This window comes from Leiobunum rupestre, chromosome 7 (genome assembly GCF_980474605.1).
Source record: "Leiobunum rupestre chromosome 7, qqLeiRupe1.1.hap1, whole genome shotgun sequence".
Classification (NCBI taxonomy): Eukaryota; Metazoa; Arthropoda; class Arachnida; order Opiliones; family Sclerosomatidae; genus Leiobunum; species Leiobunum rupestre.
In genome coordinates, this window is record NC_143390.1 from 13,497,613 (window position 1) to 13,517,536 (window position 19,924).

The window sequence follows — 19,924 nt, forward strand, 5'->3', positions numbered from 1 at the left end:
GTTATAAAAATATCCATTCGAAGTGACCTTTCTAAATTATGCTGTATTCGGTTCGAAGGAATTCCCTTTCTGGACGTTTCCTTCACTTAAAGTTTCGCCTTTCTTAAGCTACGTTCGCACTTACCCCTAAATTCGCTTCGTTTTGCCACGGCCAACTTCGATCTCTCGCGCTACAGCGGCCATCTCATTCGTTGACGTTTCTGTGTTAATCTATGAGCAAAAGATATGTATGACGTGAGCGCCCCTAGCGGATTATTATTTTTAGTATAGTTTTTACATTGAAGTCAATATAACAACCGAGCGTGGCGCTGAACTCCTACACGTTATAGTACAGTTTATAGGGGGAAATCCTTGCTCGTGGAATTTCGACGGATGTGTTGGCCGCTGTCGCGCGTGATCAAAGTTGGCCGTGGTTTTACACAACTGGTTTTCGAATCCAGCGTGATAAATAGCTTCCTGTTGGTTCGTCGTTCCCCTTTAGGAGCTCTTTCCAAAGGGTTTGGCAACTTACCTTCATAGGTAGGGTGTCGGCTGGAGTTGCTGTAGCATCCATTCTAAATCCCACTGCTGTGTGCGAAGTTTGGATTGGTCCACCCATTGCTGCACCTTCTGCTGGGTTGAGTGGCTTGCGTCAAAGGTGAGACCATCAGTAGTGGGGTTCTGCTACCCATGCTGGATTTGTCACCTGTCCGGGCTTGGGGACGCTGGCGTAGGGCACTATGATGATAGGCCTCCGGTGGTATGGTCTTTGTTACTAGGTACACTGGGCTATAAATTCTGACACACTGTTGGTTCGGGAAGCAACTCGTCCAAGTCGGTTCGCTTAGTATCGCTTTCTAAACGACAAGGCGGATAAGTAAAATTGCTCGTATTTTCCAAAATAATGGGAATACAATTCCAAATAATGTCAAATAATATTGCTGTATGTATAGCAGGGGCGTAGGAACCGGGAGGGGCAGGGGGGGGGGCAATGCCCCTCCCTAGAATTTTGCTGGGACGGGCAACTAATGTTATTGCCCCTTCCAACCTTTGGTCAGTTGAAATCTTCAAAAGGCTCAAATTATCATTTTAAAAGCATATACAGTTTAAAGAACCTCAACTGTGTTTAAATTTCAGTCTTTTCCCGCCAATTTGCATAGTAGTAACAAGTACACATGCATTCGGAGAAGCTACACTCCATTAAAAATTAAAAACCATTCTCCAGACCCCTTTTCGTTTATCTTTGCCCCCTCCAACTTCTAGAATGTTCCTACGCCCCTGATGTATAGCAAACTTGATTAACTAATGGTTTTGGGTGAAGCGATTTCGCACGTGTGAACCAAGAATTATCGTTGTCGGTCATTTTAGTATTTTCAAAGTTATGGTCATAATTTGAAATGACGTTAAGCCTTGGCTATAGCCGAACCAGCGATTTCGCGCGTCTAAACCCAGAAAAAATGGAAGATGCTCCGAACTAACTTGTAACTTGTAAGTTTATAACCGATTTTACCTTCAAGTGCGACCCACGCTTTATTAAAGTGAAATTCGCGATGAGGTCCAGTCGGTGGCTCTCCTTCCAAAGCGTGGGCCTGGAAATTCCCGGGATGGCAGAGAGCCCGTTCGAGCCCGTGACGGTCCCGGGAACACCCACGCTTTTACCGGGATCAAAAGAGGGGGCTTTTTCCCCGGGGGGCCTAGGAACACTGGCCGCTTCGACTCAAACTCGTACTCTCGTATTATCCAAGAAGAACGTAAGAGGTTTTCCAAAAATAACTTTCTTGTTTAAATGTTGAACTTTTCTTTATATCTACCAATATGTAGAATCAATATTAAAAACATATTTTGCTTGAATTTGATCATATTTATCATTGCTCTAATCCTGAAATTATTTGAATTTATTTAAAAAAATACAAAGATACAGACTTTCAAGTACTATTAAGCTATGGAAATTTCCCATTTTTGGCTCTGTGGGAAATAGGTGATTTTTTTTTCAAAAACGTTGTTTTCGTGGGAATTTTCATGTCATTAGGTTTTTTTAAATTTATCTATCAATAGAAAATTCAAAATTATTTAGAGCTGTGTATTTTCTAATTTCAATAAAATGTAATTTAAAAAAAATCATTTTCCAAATTTTTTTTAAAAAATATGGCATGTTTTCCGTTGGTTTTCTTTGGGGTTTTCTAATAGCAGTGTGGGAATTGGTGGAAAATTAACCTTCCAGCCATGAGAGTTTCAACTTTCGAACACTGGCAACACTGCTTGATTAATTGAGTTCGAAGTGACTTCCATTTTTCTTGGTTCACACTTGAATTAATTAATCCAAGGTTAACGTGCGAAATCGCTTCATCCCCGGATCCCGGTTCTGTTACAGCCATAGAAATCTCATAGGTAACTAGAATGCTGCCGTGTAACTGGCAAATGGGCCAAACGCCGTGGCAGACGATAGCCAGATCTCAGCCAATCAGAGCTCAAAGAGTGGTTCTGCCAAGAATTTAATGTCACCAGAGAGAATGACGTTAACTATCTCCTGCTATAGTAGCGGATCCAAGGAGGATTATTATCCTCCTTGGCGGAACCACTCTACGGCCTCTCATTGGCGTCAAGCTCGGCCGTAGGCGGCAGCATTCTAGTTACCTATGAGATTTCTATGGTTACAGCCAAGGCCTAAAGTGATTTCCAATTTTAAACTAGAGTTTTTAAACTAGGAAAATTTATACCAAAACAATTAGTTAATCATGTTTACAGTAATATTATTTGACGTGATTTCTAATTTTAGTCGCGTTATTTTTGAAATTACCAGCAATTTAACTTCCCCGCCTGGTCGTTTTGAAAGCGATTCTAAGCGAACTGATTTGTCCAAACTGCTTCCAAAACCAACAGGAAGCGATTTATCGCGCTTGTTTTGAAAACTGGCATTCAAACCGACTTAAACTAGGTTTTAAGGTTCACACTTCACCCTAAAATCGCTAGTTTTGACCAATGAAATTACTCGCTACGAAACTGGAATCGAGCGATAGTGTGAAAGTGGGGAAACAACCTAAATCGTACCGTTCCTTCCGATTCCTGATCGGTTGTTGAACGACAAAACGTTCCAAAACCTATTAAAATTAATCAATCAAAAGCCACGGTCACCATAGAGCTTAAAACCCAGTTTAGGTCGGTTTGAATGCCAGTTTTGACCGCCGACGATAACTCTTATTTCACACACGCGAAATCGCTTCACCCGAATCAGCCCAGTTAGCTTATAGCCAAGGCTTACGTCATTCCAAATTATGACCAAAATTTTGAAAATACTAAAATGTATCCCAAAACAATTAGGTAATCATGTTTACTATACATACAGTCATACAATAATATTATTTGACATTATTTAGAATTTTATTGAAATTATTTTGGAAAACAGGAGCAATTTTACTTCCCCGCCTTGTCGTTTTGAAAGCGATTCTAAGCGAACCGACTTGGACGAGTTGCTTCTCGCATAGACAATAAACAGATGCTTCCCGAACCAACTCGAAGCGATTTCTCACGCTGGTTTTGAAAACTAAATATCTAAAACGAAGCAATTTTTGGGGTAACTGTGAACCTGGCTAAAATGTCGCCCGCATTCAAAAACCAATTTACGCAAGGAAGAACCTGGGAATGCAGATTGTAGCTCTGGTGCTATGCTGGTATACTAACGCCCCATTCTAGGCTACATCTTAATTTTAAGTAGTATAGAACGCCATCTATTGAACACGAGATTGAACACCAAATCCAGATACCTCAAAAGCAATAGATTTCGTGCGTAGTCTAAATTTTGGTCTGAAGTATCGTTTCTAACCGACCGAGTTTTAAATTGAATGTGTGAAACCTTTCTGCTCCTTCAAAATTATGTCTAAAAGTTTCAGGTTAGAAACATTTAAATCCAAACGTTTTCTGCTATTTCCTCGCCCATAGTCTTAGTCGATAATTCAAAATAACGGTAAAAAACGCCGCCGATCAGTTTAGTAAAATATTTTCGGCAGCGTAATCGTCGGCCATTTTCGGTATGGAGGTACAGGCCGGAAGGCAGGCAAGGCTGCCAGATTTCGATAGACCGAAAACGGCCAACTCTCTCAAATGTTTTCGTTTTCAAAACGAAAATTTTGCGGCGTAGCTATCGACTAAAACCAAAAGTAAATATGGGGAGAAAGTCTATCAATGCCTTCAGATTTTACCTTCCACCATGCTTGACACCCTTTTTGAAGAGCTAGTGATCACGTGATATTTCTAACCAATAAGGATAGCGCATTACGCGCGAAGTAGTGCATTTGTGGTATTCCGTTCCGCGCTCAAGATGAAAATTTTGAATTTTATTCCCTGGCAACCATGTCACCGCCTCGCGATTTCAAATAGTCTCTCTGTCAAATGCTGACCATTATTTCCATCGAAAACGGTTGATTTTAATTAATAATTACTATATCAATTGTAAAATAAACAAAAAAAGCTCGTAGCTATAGCTATTATTTCAGTTAAACTTGCCAATTGTTATTTTTGCTAAAACTATTTAGTTGACGGGTATTAAGGCGCTATATATATATTTTTCATAGTATTTCGAATAATTTTGTTATAAGTGAATATTGGGGTGTACTCGAGAAACGCACTATTGAAAAGGCTTAAAAAAGTCGATTTAATTGTATTGGTTTTAGAACTAATTAATATATATAATGTTATCTCCGCTGGTTTCAACGCCTTAATGCCACTGACAAGTGACAACCGAAACTTGGATAAATAACGACTATAGGAATTAGGTTTAGGGCTATCAATCGATCTTGGCGCCATCTATATCATTAACACAACTTTATTCCTGTTTCGTTGTAGCTGCCTCTACAGCATAGAGATGGCGCCAGGTTCGATTAAGCCTCTTTACCGGACAGACTAAGTTGTCCAGGACTCCGTGGCACCATGGAATCTCAATTTAAGAGATTCCATGGTGGCACTGGCCGTGCGAACATCCAGTATACAATTCGTTTTTTTTTGTGTTCTCAGAATTTTCCCCTTATTTACACAATTTACGATATAATTGGAAGGAGTCCCGTAGACTCCTTACCCCTTCCTAAAGATATTTTTTTAGGAGTCCCTTGGTTTTTCTAAGGGGTTTTTGATGCATGGATTGCCGCTATTTACAAGTCTGTTACCGGATGAGACTCCAGTCATGCTTCCATTATTAGCCTGTGCATAGACCTAACCTTTAAATGACACGCCAAATAAAATGAACGTCAGCTTACAAGTTCCGAAAATATAATCAATGAAAGGTAAATGTTATAGTAGTTAAATATTATTAACCAATGTCAAAGGCCTATAATCTATTTGTCTGATGTTTTAATTTCATTTTCCTCCCAGTAGGTGGAGTTACTTCCTAAGGTATGCAAAAGTGAAGCGCGAAAATAATAACGATTCAAATAAATGTCTTTAATTTCACTTAAAATATCTTTTAACATAGCCTGTACATAAATTTATTACAATTTTGAGTTGAATGGTAAAAGGTACAGTAATTTATTAATTTGATAATTTTAATACGTACAATTAACGTCGTTTTGACGTTTTTTATATATTTTATTTATATAAATAATACTCTTTTTATTTTCAAATGTGAATCACTCCCGGTGATTTCTTGGCGACCACTGGAAGTTTTTCGCCCACCAAATACGGGTTCACCACCTACGAAAATTACATTTTAATAGAGTTGTATCAGTGTGACGTCACTCATGCAAGTGAAAACTAGACCATGGTGCATCGTCTCAAAATAGTCATTTTATCTAAGTATAAATTCTTGGTTGAAATTCTGGATATATAATTAGAATTGTACTAAGTCAAGAACGCATAGAAGTAACTAAAAACTATGTACGATAACATTGTCCCACGCTGCCATGATCTTACACTTCTCAGAATGGAAACCCCATAAACATCTGTCTGCACCGCCATTTGAGAAATGCGAAAGTGGGTTATTTTCCCTTTTCTCTGATTTAAAATTCAAAAAAGGGAAGATATTTTTTTATTTTAATTTAAAATTAAAAAAATAATAACAATAAATAATAATAATAAATTGTAATTTATAGACTCCATTTTCCATGATTATATGAAAATGTAAGCACTAGAGGGCGCCAGTCAATTCCCCAAGTTTGAGAAGTATAGCTTCATGGTGCCAGCATTTGATATTTTCATAGTTCTTAGTTACTTGTATGGGTTCTTGACTAAGTAGAGTTTTGACACTGAAAAAACGTGATAGGGAGATGGGTCTATCAACTCGAGCAGCATCTAGATCCAATGTTTTAGTGCCAAACTCTCATACATGTAGTTAACACTCAATCATTAGTAACTTATAAGTGTGACACTGAACTATTTCGGTTTACGATAGTCTGTTGTGTGATGGCATTTAGGTCTAAATTTCGAAAAATCAAATGGGATGCTTATAGTAGTCAATTTTACGTCCCAATTTAATAAATAATAATTTTCGCCTGGTGAATGTTATTTTTAATGTTGATATCGTTTCAGTTTTCAATAAGCCTTGGCACTTCCAAAGACTAGTAACAGCTCAATCCCTAGCCACGTAATGATTTACTATCATTAAACAATTATCCCCTCGGTAATAGGAAGTGTCGCACTTATATTTATTACTTTTCGTATGATAATTTAAATAATAGAGAATGACTGACCCGATGGTTGGTGGTGTAATTCTTATTCAACATGACTTGTCTCATGTTCAACTTGGGTTTGGCGACCGGAAGCGACTTCTTCACCCTTGAATTGAAGAACTTTTTGGCCACTAAACTCTTGTGCTCACCTTCTATTCGGTCAACCAAACGATTCAGAGCGGAATCCACTAAACCTGGATAATTTCCCACGGATAAATCGTATTTTGAAACGAAAATTCTTTTGCAAGACCCTGCATTGAGAGCAGACGACGACCACTGACTCGAAGCGTCGCCTACGTTATTAAAAAGACCCGTGCACCCCAAATTTCTTCAATTTAATTCAGGCATTTTAGGTTGCTAATTCTGGCCACTAGGTTCTCTCGTATCTGGATACTGTTGCCTAGGTAACGTCCAAGTTTAGAATTTCAAGAGTCAAGACCCACCACTAGTGAATCTTAAAATTAATTTTGCGCGTGAAAATATACCCCCATGTTAAGGTTTAAAACAGGTAAATGTGCCTACTATACTTCACAATGTAAGTTTTCTAGAATTGAAGAAAAAGTAATATTTCATCAATTTAAATCGTTGTAATATAAATTGTTGTTTTATCTCATCGGAAACGGTTGAGCCTAACTTTGTGAAAACCTCTCATTAGGCCCAGATCAGAGAGCCATCTTTCGGGAATCAGAAGCAAAGAAACAAGTTGTGGCATCGGGAGGCTAGCGCGGGCCTTTATAATAACGTAGGCAACGAGCGAAGCGTTTACCTTCGTGCTGCATGGATTGCGCCAAGGCCTCGATTTCCATTTCAGGATTACGGGACGCCCCTCCTCGGTTTCCGCCGGACTCCGCGTCACTTCCGGTGGCTCCTCCGTCCACCGGGCAGTCGAACATGTGTTCGGAATCGCACATGCACTCTTGCGCCGACTGGTAGTTGCGACTGAACGACGCCGTGTTGGAAAACTCCTCCAAGCAGCCATCAGCAGCTTCATTTAATCGCACAATTAACATTAACAATGTTTATCTCGCTAGCTTTTAACAATAGACAAGTTAAGGTTTCTACTAGAGCACAAAAATCTCCGTTAGGCCTAATACCATAAGTATCATAACCGAATTAAGTATGACAATTAGTAAAAATTATCATCGAATTGATCTTAAGAGTTATTGCTCAATGAAGGTTTACTTCAGCGCAGAGCCCCCTAGTGTCTGAATATGCCCAAGGCAAAATTAACTGCTACCATAAGTGTATAATATTTTTATATAAGTGTGACACTTCCTATTCTTCACATGCAAAGGTTTTACTGTTCACAGGGCAGACTGCATGCAGCGCTTCGTCACCGTTTTGCGTCCGCTTGCTCCCACGTCACACATAACCTTTGACAGCGCCTCGCTAGGGGGAGATTTTCCTCTTGTGATGACGTCACTCCGTTACTAGCTCTCAGTAAAATATTCCCCAAAGTGACAAACTTATGGAATAATATTATAGACTTATGCTACTACCAAGGACGATAATTAGCATTACAACAATAGGGAGTGTCATACATATACTTATTATTTTACTTATGCAAATACATAATACTTTGTGTCGATACTCGCCGTCGCGGAAGCTTTGCCCTAGTGAAAACCAGTCTTAAGCCACCACTCGAAAACGTGAGGTGAGAACTTGTAGATTGAACGCAGGCCCGAAAAGAGAGGGGGGAAAGCTGGTACAGATTACCGGGGCCCGTGCAGCCTTGGGGCCCTTCAGCCTAGGGGCCCGTGTTTGTACAAACGAGTTAAGTAAAAAAGTATGGCTCTGCCGGGGCCCGGAATTTATATTTTACCAGGGCCCTAGTGCACTTTCGGCGGCCCTGATGGTACGCGAAAAACGCTACGCCCACACTCAGCTACAAGTTTCCCCTAGACGTTCTCAAGAAGGTAGCTTAACCTGTCGTTTAAAGTCCTCCTACCGGTATATCCGATGGGACAAGGGTTAGGAGGATTGCAATAGGCTGGGAGAACGGCGTCGGTCTTAACAGACTGGCCATTTTTGACGCTGCCATCTGGTTTCAATCTTTGTTTTCCTTCTCCAGCGCCACCTATACGGCCGTCTTTTTTAAGAAATATTTACCATTGATTTAAGATACATCAACGAAGTATACCTTGCATGTACTGATGTCCCCACAAGGAACTATGCTCTAAATACTCTTGGTCCCGTATGGAAGGTCCGAGAAAGTTTTGACTTCCGTCGTGACGTATTCTAAAGGTGGGCGTTCGGGGGTAGTCTTTGGACACTCGAACAGCTCGGTCTTCCTCTTGTTCCGAGTCATCCACATCGTCGCGACCTGTGGCGAAAACCAACTCTTTTTGGTCTAGCGAAGTAATTGGGCAAGGGAGCCACTTTAAGTACCTCTGGGCGGAGGACCGGCTCCGGCACCGTCGTCGGCTCCGTCGGAATCGGATGTCCCCAAATCGTCATTCAGTCGCGTCAACAGCTGCCTCAGGAAGAGATCGGAGAAGGAACCCAGCTCTGCCGCGCCATAGCCGCTCGCTAGTGTCGGGTCGCTCGACGACACGCAAGCGCAGATGACGATCACGAACAAAGCGCTCGATTGCATTTTCTACTAAATTATATAAAATCCCGTTCATTAACCATTTAATTTCCGCCAAAATCTCTCCCAATTTGATAAAATTATTGTCTTAGTTTGATTCTACCTCATTCTGTAAGATTTGAACATTACTTGTACTGATTCCTAACGTATGTCGATACGAGGAATATGCTATTTGGATACTAGAAAAATTACGATTGTTCTTACAGGTGTAAACATTTCGTTAGATAAAAGAATTTTGAGGAACTAAGACAATTATTAATTTTCAAATGAATGATCAGATTATTTTACCTGTGATGAATTTCGGCGGATATTTCTTAGATGGCTGTTGTTCGAGCCCGCATCTGGGAGTATCGGGGAAATGGGCGCAAACGCGAAAGAGCCTCTCCAGTAAGCAATCGATACCGTTGCTAGGGGAGACGCACTTCACTCTATCTCTCTCTCTCTCTCTCTCTCTTTATTATAGGTGCGTGGGGACCGCGGATTTCATTATTCCACGTACTATGGGATATACAGGGTGTTTTGAATTGCTCTGACTGGGCATTTTGTTCAGAAACTGCAAGAGATAGAGTTGCGAAATTTTCAGGGTATTATATCTAGTGTGGGATCGCGTTAAATCCTAAATTTCAGAAAAATCGGAAATAATTTCGGGTTTTTGTAAAAAGTATTTTTTCACCGGTAGGTGCTAGAAAAAACGTTTCAATGAGAAAGATGTAGAGTGCTGTCGAAAATGTTCAAAAAAATTGGTTTCATAGGAAAATAACACTTTTTCACGAAGATATGAGCTGATGAAAACAAAACATTTTAACAAGTTGAACAAGACATGAATTAAAATTCGACGAGTCGCCCTTTTTATAAAGATCTAACCTCCAAAACTGAACTGAACTCCTACGCATATCGTGACGAAAGCGATACATTAAAACAAGTTCGGCAAGCGTAATGACTTTATAGAAAGGCTTAGAAGCATTGAGATACTACCCCAAGAAGGAGTTTTTACCGTAGCAGTATGCACAACTTACACCAAGAACATATTTAGTCCTTTAAGACCCTTTAAACAAGGCATGAACAACCTTCACCCAGAATAAACTAAGGGTCCAAAAATCTTTAACGAAGGTATGAACAACCTACATCAAAAACCTTTTTAGTCTTCTAGGAACCTTTAATGAAGGCACGAAAAACATTCACCAAGAAAATATTTAGTCTCCTAAGAACCTATAACGAAGGCATGAAAAACATTCACCAAGAAAATATTTAGTCTCCTAAGAACCTATAACGAAGGCATGAAAAACATTCACGAACAAAATATTTAGTCTTCTAAAAACCTATAACGAAGGCACAGAAAACATGCACGAACAAAATATTTAGTCTTCTAAGAACCTATAACGAAGGCACAGAAAACATGCACGAACAAAATATTTAGTCTCCTAAGAACCTATAACGAAGGCATGAAAAACATTCACCAAGAAAATATTTAGTCTCCTAAGAACCTATAACGAAGGCATGAAAAACATTCACCAAGAAAATATTTAGTCTCCTAAGAACCTATAACGAAGGCACGAACAACATTCACGAACAAAATATTTAGTCTTCTAAGAACCTATAACGAAGGCACAGAAAACATGCACGAACAAAATATTTAGTCTTCTAAGAACCTATAACGATGGCACAGAAAACATGCACGAACAAAATATTTAGTCTTCTAAGAACCTATAACGAAGGCACAGAAAACATGCACCAAGAAAATATTTAGTCTTCTAAGAACCTTTAACGACGGCATGGAAAACAGGCACCAAGAACACATTTAGTCTCCTAAGAACCTTTAACTAAGGCATAGACAACCTACACCAAGAAAAAGTCGTTTTTTTATTGAAAAGCACCCTAATGAAAAATCAAGAATAAATTTATATCTACATAGAGAGAATGACTATTTTTCACGTTACATTTGTGAGCTTAGAGGCAATTAATCACATGGTTCTTTAACACGCTGCGCGAGGCCTAAATCGAAAGCGCTTCTTCGGGTTTTTGCTTTCATCAAAGAATATTAAGAATTTCGATCAATCATCGATGATTGATCATCACGGGTTATTAAGACAAAACATTTTGAATTTGTGATTGGAAAAAGGAAATATAAGATTGTCGTGGGGAAGAACGTTAAGCGAGCCTACAGGAAATTTTTTCAAACTCTGCCATATGGCGGAGTTAATTTAACAATAAAAAATAAAACAGTTTTCGCTTAATACAAATCTTGTATTTTTCATTGTTGACATAATGGTGTTAAGATAATAAAGTCGTTTAATTTTTACCTCTCCGAGGAACTTATGTTCCCTAGGAGAGGTTTTACAATCACCGTGTCAAGGTGTGTGCGCGGCAGAGCCGTACCTAGCCCAAATGGTACCCTGGCCAAAAAACCAAAATGGCGCACCCAGAACCTTAGGTGGAAATTTTTAATCGTTCAATATCTAATTTAAATAAAAATCTACCCCTACTTGGTTAAATTTCGTATTAGGGAAACGACGGGATTATTAATTGTTTACTCGTTAGATATTATTTAAATTTAAGATGATATTAAAACCAGCGTGGTAAGAAAGAAACCGTTTAAAAAATATTGGGCGAAAAACGCGCTCGATTGAGAGTTTTCTTAATTTCCGAGGTCATATAGGGTAAAGTGACTAAATCGAAAATGGGGCTATATAAGCGAAGTGGGCCCCTAGTGGTTATGTCGATTCTTCGGAATCTGACATTTACTAAAATTGGAACGATACAGAGAAGATTAGCATGGCCCCTGCGCAAGGATGACACGCAAAATCGTGAAGCGTTCCAAATTTTTTCGTCGCCCCCTACTTGGTTCAATTTCGTATTAGGGAAACGACGGGATTATTAATTGTTTACTCGTTAGATATTATTTAAATTTAAGATGATATTAAAACCAGCGTGGTAAGAAAGAAACCGTTTAAAAAATATTGGGCGAAAAACGCGCTCGATTGATAGTATTCTTAATTTCAATGGTCATATAGGGTAAAGTGACTAAATCGAAAATGGGGCTATATAAGCGAAGTGGGCCCCTAGTGGTTATGTCGATTCTTCGGAATCTGACATTTACTAAAATTGGAACGATACAGAGAAGATTAGCATGGCCCCTGCGCAAGGATGACACGCAAAATCGTGAAGCGTTCCAAATTTTTTCGTCGCCCCCTACTTGGTTCAATTTCGTATTAGGGAAACGACGGGATTATTAATTGTTTACTCGTTAGATATTATTTAAATTTAAGATGATATTAAAACCAGCGTGGTAAGAAAGAAACCGTTTAAAAAATATTGGGCGAAAAACGCGCTCGATTGATAGTATTCTTAATTTCAATGGTCATATAGGGTAAAGTGACTAAATCGAAAATGGGGCTATATAAGCGAAGTGGGCCCCTAGTGGTTATGTCGATTCTTCGGAATCTGACATTTACTAAAATTGGAACGATACAGAGAAGATTAGCATGGCCCCTGCGCAAGGATGACACGCAAAATCGTGAAGCGTTCCAAATTTTTTCGTCGCCCCCTACTTGGTTCAATTTCGTATTAGGGAAACGACGGGATTATTAATTGTTTACTCGTTAGATATTATTTAAATTTAAGATGATATTAAAACCAGCGTGGTAAGAAAGAAACCGTTTAAAAAATATTGGGCGAAAAACGCGCTCGATTGATAGTATTCTTAATTTCAATGGTCATATAGGGTAAAGTGACTAAATCGAAAATGGGGCTATATAAGCGAAGTGGGCCCCTAGTGGTTATGTCGATTCTTCGGAATCTGACATTTACTAAAATTGGAACGATACAGAGAAGATTAGCATGGCCCCTGCGCAAGGATGACACGCAAAATCGTGAAGCGTTCCAAATTTTTTCGTCGCCCCCTACTTGGTTCAATTTCGTATTAGGGAAACGACGGGATTATTAATTGTTTACTCGTTAGATATTATTTAAATTTAAGATGATATTAAAACCAGCGTGGTAAGAAAGAAACCGTTTAAAAAATATTGGGCGAAAAACGCGCTCGATTGATAGTATTCTTAATTTCAATGGTCATATAGGGTAAAGTGACTAAATCGAAAATGGGGCTATATAAGCGAAGTGGGCCCCTAGTGGTTATGTCGATTCTTCGGAATCTGACATTTACTAAAATTGGAACGATACAGAGAAGATTAGCATGGCCCCTGCGCAAGGATGACACGCAAAATCGTGAAGCGTTCCAAATTTTTTCGTCGCCCCCTACTTGGTTCAATTTCGTATTAGGGAAACGACGGGATTATTAATTGTTTACTCGTTAGATATTATTTAAATTTAAGATGATATTAAAACCAGCGTGGTAAGAAAGAAACCGTTTAAAAAATATTGGGCGAAAAACGCGCTCGATTGATAGTATTCTTAATTTCAATGGTCATATAGGGTAAAGTGACTAAATCGAAAATGGGGCTATATAAGCGAAGTGGGCCCCTAGTGGTTATGTCGATTCTTCGGAATCTGACATTTACTAAAATTGGAACGATACAGAGAAGATTAGCATGGCCCCTGCGCAAGGATGACACGCAAAATCGTGAAGCGTTCCAAATTTTTTCGTCGCCCCCTACTTGGTTCAATTTCGTATTAGGGAAACGACGGGATTATTAATTGTTTACTCGTTAGATATTATTTAAATTTAAGATGATATTAAAACCAGCGTGGTAAGAAAGAAACCGTTTAAAAAATATTGGGCGAAAAACGCGCTCGATTGATAGTATTCTTAATTTCAATGGTCATATAGGGTAAAGTGACTAAATCGAAAATGGGGCTATATAAGCGAAGTGGGCCCCTAGTGGTTATGTCGATTCTTCGGAATCTGACATTTACTAAAATTGGAACGATACAGAGAAGATTAGCATGGCCCCTGCGCAAGGATGACACGCAAAATCGTGAAGCGTTCCAAATTTTTTCGTCGCCCCCTACTTGGTTCAATTTCGTATTAGGGAAACGACGGGATTATTAATTGTTTACTCGTTAGATATTATTTAAATTTAAGATGATATTAAAACCAGCGTGGTAAGAAAGAAACCGTTTAAAAAATATTGGGCGAAAAACGCGCTCGATTGATAGTATTCTTAATTTCAATGGTCATATAGGGTAAAGTGACTAAATCGAAAATGGGGCTATATAAGCGAAGTGGGCCCCTAGTGGTCATGTCGATTCTTCGGAATCTGACATTTACTAAAATTGGAACGATACAGAGAAGATTAGCATGGCCCCTGCGCAAGGATGACACGCAAAATCGTGAAGCGTTCCAAATTTTTTCGTCGCCCCCTACTTGGTTCAATTTCGTATTAGGGAAACGACGGGATTATTAATTGTTTACTCGTTAGATATTATTTAAATTTAAGATGATATTAAAACCAGCGTGGTAAGAAAGAAACCGTTTAAAAAATATTGGGCGAAAAACGCGCTCGATTGATAGTATTCTTAATTTCAATGGTCATATAGGGTAAAGTGACTAAATCGAAAATTGGGCTATATAAGCGAAGTGGGCCCCTAGTAGTTATGTCGATTCTTCGGAATCTGACATTTACTAAAATTGGAACGATACAGAGAAGATTAGCATGGCCCCTGCGCAAGGATGACACGCAAAATCGTGAAGCGTTCCAAATTTTTTCGTCGCCCCCTACTTGGTTCAATTTCGTATTAGGGAAACGACGGGATTATTAATTGTTTACTCGTTAGATATTATTTAAATTTAAGATGATATTAAAACCAGCGTGGTAAGAAAGAAACCGTTTAAAAAATATTGGGCGAAAAACGCGCTCGATTGATAGTATTCTTAATTTCAATGGTCATATAGGGTAAAGTGACTAAATCGAAAATTGGGCTATATAAGCGAAGTGGGCCCCTAGTGGTTATGTCGATTCTTCGGAATCTGACATTTACTAAAATTGGAACGATACAGAGAAGATTAGCATGGCCCCTGCGCAAGGATGACACGCAAAATCGTGAAGCGTTCCAAATTTTTTCGTCGCCCCCTACTTGGTTCAATTTCGTATTAGGGAAACGACGGGATTATTAATTGTTTACTCGTTAGATATTATTTAAATTTAAGATGATATTAAAACCAGCGTGGTAAGAAAGAAACCGTTTAAAAAATATTGGGCGAAAAACGCGCTCGATTGAGAGTTTTCTTAATTTCCGAGGTCATATAGGGTAAAGTGACTAAATCGAAAATGGGGCTATATAAGCGAAGTGGGCCCCTAGTGGTTATGTCGATTCTTCGGAATCTGACATTTACTAAAATTGGAACGATACAGAGAAGATTAGCATGGCCCCTGCGCAAGGATGACACGCAAAATCGTGAAGCGTTCCAAATTTTTTCGTCGCCTCCTACTTGGTTCAATTTCGTATTAGGGAAACGACGGGATTATTAATTGTTTACTCGTTAGATATTATTTAAATTTAAGATGATATTAAAACCAGCGTGGTAAGAAAGAAACCGTTTAAAAAATATTGGGCGAAAAACGCGCTCGATTGATAGTATTCTTAATTTCAATGGTCATATAGGGTAAAGTGACTAAATCGAAAATGGGGCTATATAAGCGAAGTGGGCCCCTAGTGGTTATGTCGATTCTTCGGAATCTGACATTTACTAAAATTGGAACGATACAGAGAAGATTAGCATGGCCCCTGCGCAAGGATGACACGCAAAATCGTGAAGCGTTCCAAATTTTTTCGTCGCCCCCTACTTGGTTCAATTTCGTATTAGGGAAACGACGGGATTATTAATTGTTTACTCGTTAGATATTATTTAAATTTAAGATGATATTAAAACCAGCGTGGTAAGAAAGAAACCGTTTAAAAAATATTGGGCGAAAAACGCGCTCGATTGAGAGTTTTCTTAATTTCCGAGGTCATATAGGGTAAAGTGACTAAATCGAAAATGGGGCTATATAAGCGAAGTGGGCCCCTAGTGGTTATGTCGATTCTTCGGAATCTGACATTTACTAAAATTGGAACGATACAGAGAAGATTAGCATGGCCCCTGCGCAAGGATGACACGCAAAATCGTGAAGCGTTCCAAATTTTTTCGTCGCCTCCTACTTGGTTCAATTTCGTATTAGGGAAACGACGGGATTATTAATTGTTTACTCGTTAGATATTATTTAAATTTAAGATGATATTAAAACCAGCGTGGTAAGAAAGAAACCGTTTAAAAAATATTGGGCGAAAAACGCGCTCGATTGATAGTATTCTTAATTTCAATGGTCATATAGGGTAAAGTGACTAAATCGAAAATGGGGCTATATAAGCGAAGTGGGCCCCTAGTGGTTATGTCGATTCTTCGGAATCTGACATTTACTAAAATTGGAACGATACAGAGAAGATTAGCATGGCCCCTGCGCAAGGATGACACGCAAAATCGTGAAGCGTTCCAAATTTTTTCGTCGCCCCCTACTTGGTTCAATTTCGTATTAGGGAAACGACGGGATTATTAATTGTTTACTCGTTAGATATTATTTAAATTTAAGATGATATTAAAACCAGCGTGGTAAGAAAGAAACCGTTTAAAAAATATTGGGCGAAAAACGCGCTCGATTGATAGTATTCTTAATTTCAATGGTCATATAGGGTAAAGTGACTAAATCGAAAATGGGGCTATATAAGCGAAGTGGGCCCCTAGTGGTTATGTCGATTCTTCGGAATCTGACATTTACTAAAATTGGAACGATACAGAGAAGATTAGCATGGCCCCTGCGCAAGGATGACACGCAAAATCGTGAAGCGTTCCAAATTTTTTCGTCGCCCCCTACTTGGTTCAATTTCGTATTAGGGAAACGACGGGATTATTAATTGTTTACTCGTTAGATATTATTTAAATTTAAGATGATATTAAAACCAGCGTGGTAAGAAAGAAACCGTTTAAAAAATATTGGGCGAAAAACGCGCTCGATTGATAGTATTCTTAATTTCAATGGTCATATAGGGTAAAGTGACTAAATCGAAAATGGGGCTATATAAGCGAAGTGGGCCCCTAGTGGTTATGTCGATTCTTCGGAATCTGACATTTACTAAAATTGGAACGATACAGAGAAGATTAGCATGGCCCCTGCGCAAGGATGACACGCAAAATCGTGAAGCGTTCCAAATTTTTTCGTCGCCCCCTACTTGGTTCAATTTCGTATTAGGGAAACGACGGGATTATTAATTGTTTACTCGTTAGATATTATTTAAATTTAAGATGATATTAAAACCAGCGTGGTAAGAAAGAAACCGTTTAAAAAATATTGGGCGAAAAACGCGCTCGATTGATAGTATTCTTAATTTCAATGGTCATATAGGGTAAAGTGACTAAATCGAAAATGGGGCTATATAAGCGAAGTGGGCCCCTAGTGGTTATGTCGATTCTTCGGAATCTGACATTTACTAAAATTGGAACGATACAGAGAAGATTAGCATGGCCCCTGCGCAAGGATGACACGCAAAATCGTGAAGCGTTCCAAATTTTTTCGTCGCCCCCTACTTGGTTCAATTTCGTATTAGGGAAACGACGGGATTATTAATTGTTTACTCGTTAGATATTATTTAAATTTAAGATGATATTAAAACCAGCGTGGTAAGAAAGAAACCGTTTAAAAAATATTGGGCGAAAAACGCGCTCGATTGATAGTATTCTTAATTTCAATGGTCATATAGGGTAAAGTGACTAAATCGAAAATGGGGCTATATAAGCGAAGTGGGCCCCTAGTGGTTATGTCGATTCTTCGGAATCTGACATTTACTAAAATTGGAACGATACAGAGAAGATTAGCATGGCCCCTGCGCAAGGATGACACGCAAAATCGTGAAGCGTTCCAAATTTTTTCGTCGCCCCCTACTTGGTTCAATTTCGTATTAGGGAAACGACGGGATTATTAATTGTTTACTCGTTAGATATTATTTAAATTTAAGATGATATTAAAACCAGCGTGGTAAGAAAGAAACCGTTTAAAAAATATTGGGCGAAAAACGCGCTCGATTGATAGTATTCTTAATTTCAATGGTCATATAGGGTAAAGTGACTAAATCGAAAATGGGGCTATATAAGCGAAGTGGGCCCCTAGTGGTTATGTCGATTCTTCGGAATCTGACATTTACTAAAATTGGAACGATACAGAGAAGATTAGCATGGCCCCTGCGCAAGGATGACACGCAAAATCGTGAAGCGTTCCAAATTTTTTCGTCGCCCCCTACTTGGTTCAATTTCGTATTAGGGAAACGACGGGATTATTAATTGTTTACTCGTTAGATATTATTTAAATTTAAGATGATATTAAAACCAGCGTGGTAAGAAAGAAACCGTTTAAAAAATATTGGGCGAAAAACGCGCTCGATTGATAGTATTCTTAATTTCAATGGTCATATAGGGTAAAGTGACTAAATCGAAAATGGGGCTATATAAGCGAAGTGGGCCCCTACTGGTTATGTCGATTCTTCGGAATCTGACATTTACTAAAATTGGAACGATACAGAGAAGATTAGCATGGCCCCTGCGCAAGGATGACACGCAAAATCGTGAAGCGTTCCAAATTTTTTCGTCGCCCCCTACTTGGTTCAATTTCGTATTAGGGAAACGACGGGATTATTAATTGTTTACTCGTTAGATATTATTTAAATTTAAGATGATATTAAAACCAGCGTGGTAAGAAAGAAACCGTTTAAAAAATATTGGGCGAAAAACGCGCTCGATTGATAGTATTCTTAATTTCAATGGTCATATAGGGTAAAGTGACTAAATCGAAAATGGGGCTATATAAGCGAAGTGGGCCCCTACTGGTTATGTCGATTCTTCGGAATCTGACATTTACTAAAATTGGAACGATACAGAGAAGATTAGCATGGCCCCTGCGCAAGGATGACACGCAAAATCGTGAAGCGTTCCAAATTTTTTCGTCGCCCCCTACTTGGTTCAATTTCGTATTAGGGAAACGACGGGATTATTAATTGTTTACTCGTTAGATATTATTTAAATTTAAGATGATATTAAAACCAGCGTGGTAAGAAAGAAACCGTTTAAAAAATATTGGGCGAAAAACGCGCTCGATTGATAGTATTCTTAATTTCAATGGTCATATAGGGTAAAGTGACTAAATCGAAAATGGGGCTATATAAGCGAAGTGGGCCCCTAGTGGTTATGTCGATTCTTCGGAATCTGACATTTACTAAAATTGGAACGATACAGAGAAGATTAGCATGGCCCCTGCGCAAGGATGACACGCAAAATCGTGAAGCGTTCCAAATTTTTTCGTCGCCCCCTACTTGGTTCAATTTCGTATTAGGGAAACGACGGGATTATTAATTGTTTACTCGTTAGATATTATTTAAATTTAAGATGATATTAAAACCAGCGTGGTAAGAAAGAAACCGTTTAAAAAATATTGGGCGAAAAACGCGCTCGATTGATAGTATTCTTAATTTCAATGGTCATATAGGGTAAAGTGACTAAATCGAAAATGGGGCTATATAAGCGAAGTGGGCCCCTAGTGGTTATGTCGATTCTTCGGAATCTGACATTTACTAAAATTGGAACGATACAGAGAAGATTAGCATGGCCCCTGCGCAAGGATGACACGCAAAATCGTGAAGCGTTCCAAATTTTTTCGTCGCCCCCTACTTGGTTCAATTTCGTATTAGGGAAACGACGGGATTATTAATTGTTTACTCGTTA

At 38.9% G+C, this 19,924-nt stretch overlaps 1 protein-coding gene and 23 non-coding genes across 24 annotated transcripts; 23 read left to right on the forward strand and 1 right to left on the reverse strand.

Annotated features, from left to right (window-relative positions):
* Positions 1–5,388: 5,388 nt before the first annotated feature.
* Positions 5,389–9,599, reverse strand: 7B2 (Secretogranin_V domain-containing protein 7B2). The gene is made up of 7 exons (XM_090181265.1): positions 9,511–9,599; positions 9,021–9,231; positions 8,773–8,955; positions 8,581–8,721; positions 7,399–7,617; positions 6,654–6,826; positions 5,389–5,658 (listed from the first exon to the last, which is right to left on the reverse strand). Exons 2-7 carry the CDS (start codon positions 9,226–9,228, stop codon positions 5,584–5,586), a joined length of 999 nt encoding a protein of 332 aa, XP_090037391.1. The 5' UTR covers positions 9,229–9,231; positions 9,511–9,599; the 3' UTR covers positions 5,389–5,583.
* Positions 9,600–11,937: 2,338 nt separating this feature from the next.
* LOC149934751 (U6 spliceosomal RNA) lies at positions 11,938–12,046 on the forward strand. The gene has a single exon (XR_016472558.1). It is a non-coding gene; the product is annotated as a U6 spliceosomal RNA (small nuclear RNA).
* Positions 12,047–12,292: 246 nt separating this feature from the next.
* On the forward strand, positions 12,293–12,401 carry LOC149934752 (U6 spliceosomal RNA). Its single transcript, XR_016472559.1, has one exon. It is a non-coding gene; the product is annotated as a U6 spliceosomal RNA (small nuclear RNA).
* A 246-nt stretch (positions 12,402–12,647) lies between these two features.
* On the forward strand, positions 12,648–12,756 carry LOC149934753 (U6 spliceosomal RNA). Its single transcript, XR_016472560.1, has one exon. It is a non-coding gene; the product is annotated as a U6 spliceosomal RNA (small nuclear RNA).
* A 246-nt stretch (positions 12,757–13,002) lies between these two features.
* Positions 13,003–13,111, forward strand: LOC149934754 (U6 spliceosomal RNA). Its single transcript, XR_016472561.1, has one exon. It is a non-coding gene; the product is annotated as a U6 spliceosomal RNA (small nuclear RNA).
* A 246-nt stretch (positions 13,112–13,357) lies between these two features.
* Positions 13,358–13,466, forward strand: LOC149934755 (U6 spliceosomal RNA). Its single transcript, XR_016472562.1, has one exon. It is a non-coding gene; the product is annotated as a U6 spliceosomal RNA (small nuclear RNA).
* A 246-nt stretch (positions 13,467–13,712) lies between these two features.
* Positions 13,713–13,821, forward strand: LOC149934756 (U6 spliceosomal RNA). The gene has a single exon (XR_016472564.1). It is a non-coding gene; the product is annotated as a U6 spliceosomal RNA (small nuclear RNA).
* Positions 13,822–14,067: 246 nt separating this feature from the next.
* LOC149934757 (U6 spliceosomal RNA) lies at positions 14,068–14,176 on the forward strand. The gene has a single exon (XR_016472565.1). It is a non-coding gene; the product is annotated as a U6 spliceosomal RNA (small nuclear RNA).
* Positions 14,177–14,422: 246 nt separating this feature from the next.
* On the forward strand, positions 14,423–14,531 carry LOC149934758 (U6 spliceosomal RNA). The gene has a single exon (XR_016472566.1). It is a non-coding gene; the product is annotated as a U6 spliceosomal RNA (small nuclear RNA).
* A 246-nt stretch (positions 14,532–14,777) lies between these two features.
* Positions 14,778–14,886, forward strand: LOC149934759 (U6 spliceosomal RNA). Its single transcript, XR_016472567.1, has one exon. It is a non-coding gene; the product is annotated as a U6 spliceosomal RNA (small nuclear RNA).
* Positions 14,887–15,132: 246 nt separating this feature from the next.
* LOC149934760 (U6 spliceosomal RNA) lies at positions 15,133–15,241 on the forward strand. The gene has a single exon (XR_016472568.1). It is a non-coding gene; the product is annotated as a U6 spliceosomal RNA (small nuclear RNA).
* A 246-nt stretch (positions 15,242–15,487) lies between these two features.
* Positions 15,488–15,596, forward strand: LOC149934761 (U6 spliceosomal RNA). The gene has a single exon (XR_016472569.1). It is a non-coding gene; the product is annotated as a U6 spliceosomal RNA (small nuclear RNA).
* Positions 15,597–15,842: 246 nt separating this feature from the next.
* LOC149934762 (U6 spliceosomal RNA) lies at positions 15,843–15,951 on the forward strand. The gene has a single exon (XR_016472570.1). It is a non-coding gene; the product is annotated as a U6 spliceosomal RNA (small nuclear RNA).
* Positions 15,952–16,197: 246 nt separating this feature from the next.
* LOC149934763 (U6 spliceosomal RNA) lies at positions 16,198–16,306 on the forward strand. The gene has a single exon (XR_016472571.1). It is a non-coding gene; the product is annotated as a U6 spliceosomal RNA (small nuclear RNA).
* Positions 16,307–16,552: 246 nt separating this feature from the next.
* LOC149934764 (U6 spliceosomal RNA) lies at positions 16,553–16,661 on the forward strand. Its single transcript, XR_016472572.1, has one exon. It is a non-coding gene; the product is annotated as a U6 spliceosomal RNA (small nuclear RNA).
* Positions 16,662–16,907: 246 nt separating this feature from the next.
* Positions 16,908–17,016, forward strand: LOC149934765 (U6 spliceosomal RNA). The gene has a single exon (XR_016472573.1). It is a non-coding gene; the product is annotated as a U6 spliceosomal RNA (small nuclear RNA).
* A 246-nt stretch (positions 17,017–17,262) lies between these two features.
* LOC149934766 (U6 spliceosomal RNA) lies at positions 17,263–17,371 on the forward strand. The gene has a single exon (XR_016472575.1). It is a non-coding gene; the product is annotated as a U6 spliceosomal RNA (small nuclear RNA).
* Positions 17,372–17,617: 246 nt separating this feature from the next.
* LOC149934767 (U6 spliceosomal RNA) lies at positions 17,618–17,726 on the forward strand. The gene has a single exon (XR_016472576.1). It is a non-coding gene; the product is annotated as a U6 spliceosomal RNA (small nuclear RNA).
* Positions 17,727–17,972: 246 nt separating this feature from the next.
* LOC149934768 (U6 spliceosomal RNA) lies at positions 17,973–18,081 on the forward strand. The gene has a single exon (XR_016472577.1). It is a non-coding gene; the product is annotated as a U6 spliceosomal RNA (small nuclear RNA).
* A 246-nt stretch (positions 18,082–18,327) lies between these two features.
* LOC149934769 (U6 spliceosomal RNA) lies at positions 18,328–18,436 on the forward strand. The gene has a single exon (XR_016472578.1). It is a non-coding gene; the product is annotated as a U6 spliceosomal RNA (small nuclear RNA).
* A 246-nt stretch (positions 18,437–18,682) lies between these two features.
* Positions 18,683–18,791, forward strand: LOC149934770 (U6 spliceosomal RNA). Its single transcript, XR_016472579.1, has one exon. It is a non-coding gene; the product is annotated as a U6 spliceosomal RNA (small nuclear RNA).
* A 246-nt stretch (positions 18,792–19,037) lies between these two features.
* LOC149934771 (U6 spliceosomal RNA) lies at positions 19,038–19,146 on the forward strand. The gene has a single exon (XR_016472580.1). It is a non-coding gene; the product is annotated as a U6 spliceosomal RNA (small nuclear RNA).
* A 246-nt stretch (positions 19,147–19,392) lies between these two features.
* Positions 19,393–19,501, forward strand: LOC149934772 (U6 spliceosomal RNA). The gene has a single exon (XR_016472581.1). It is a non-coding gene; the product is annotated as a U6 spliceosomal RNA (small nuclear RNA).
* A 246-nt stretch (positions 19,502–19,747) lies between these two features.
* On the forward strand, positions 19,748–19,856 carry LOC149934773 (U6 spliceosomal RNA). The gene has a single exon (XR_016472582.1). It is a non-coding gene; the product is annotated as a U6 spliceosomal RNA (small nuclear RNA).
* The last annotated feature ends 68 nt before the right edge of the window (positions 19,857–19,924 follow it).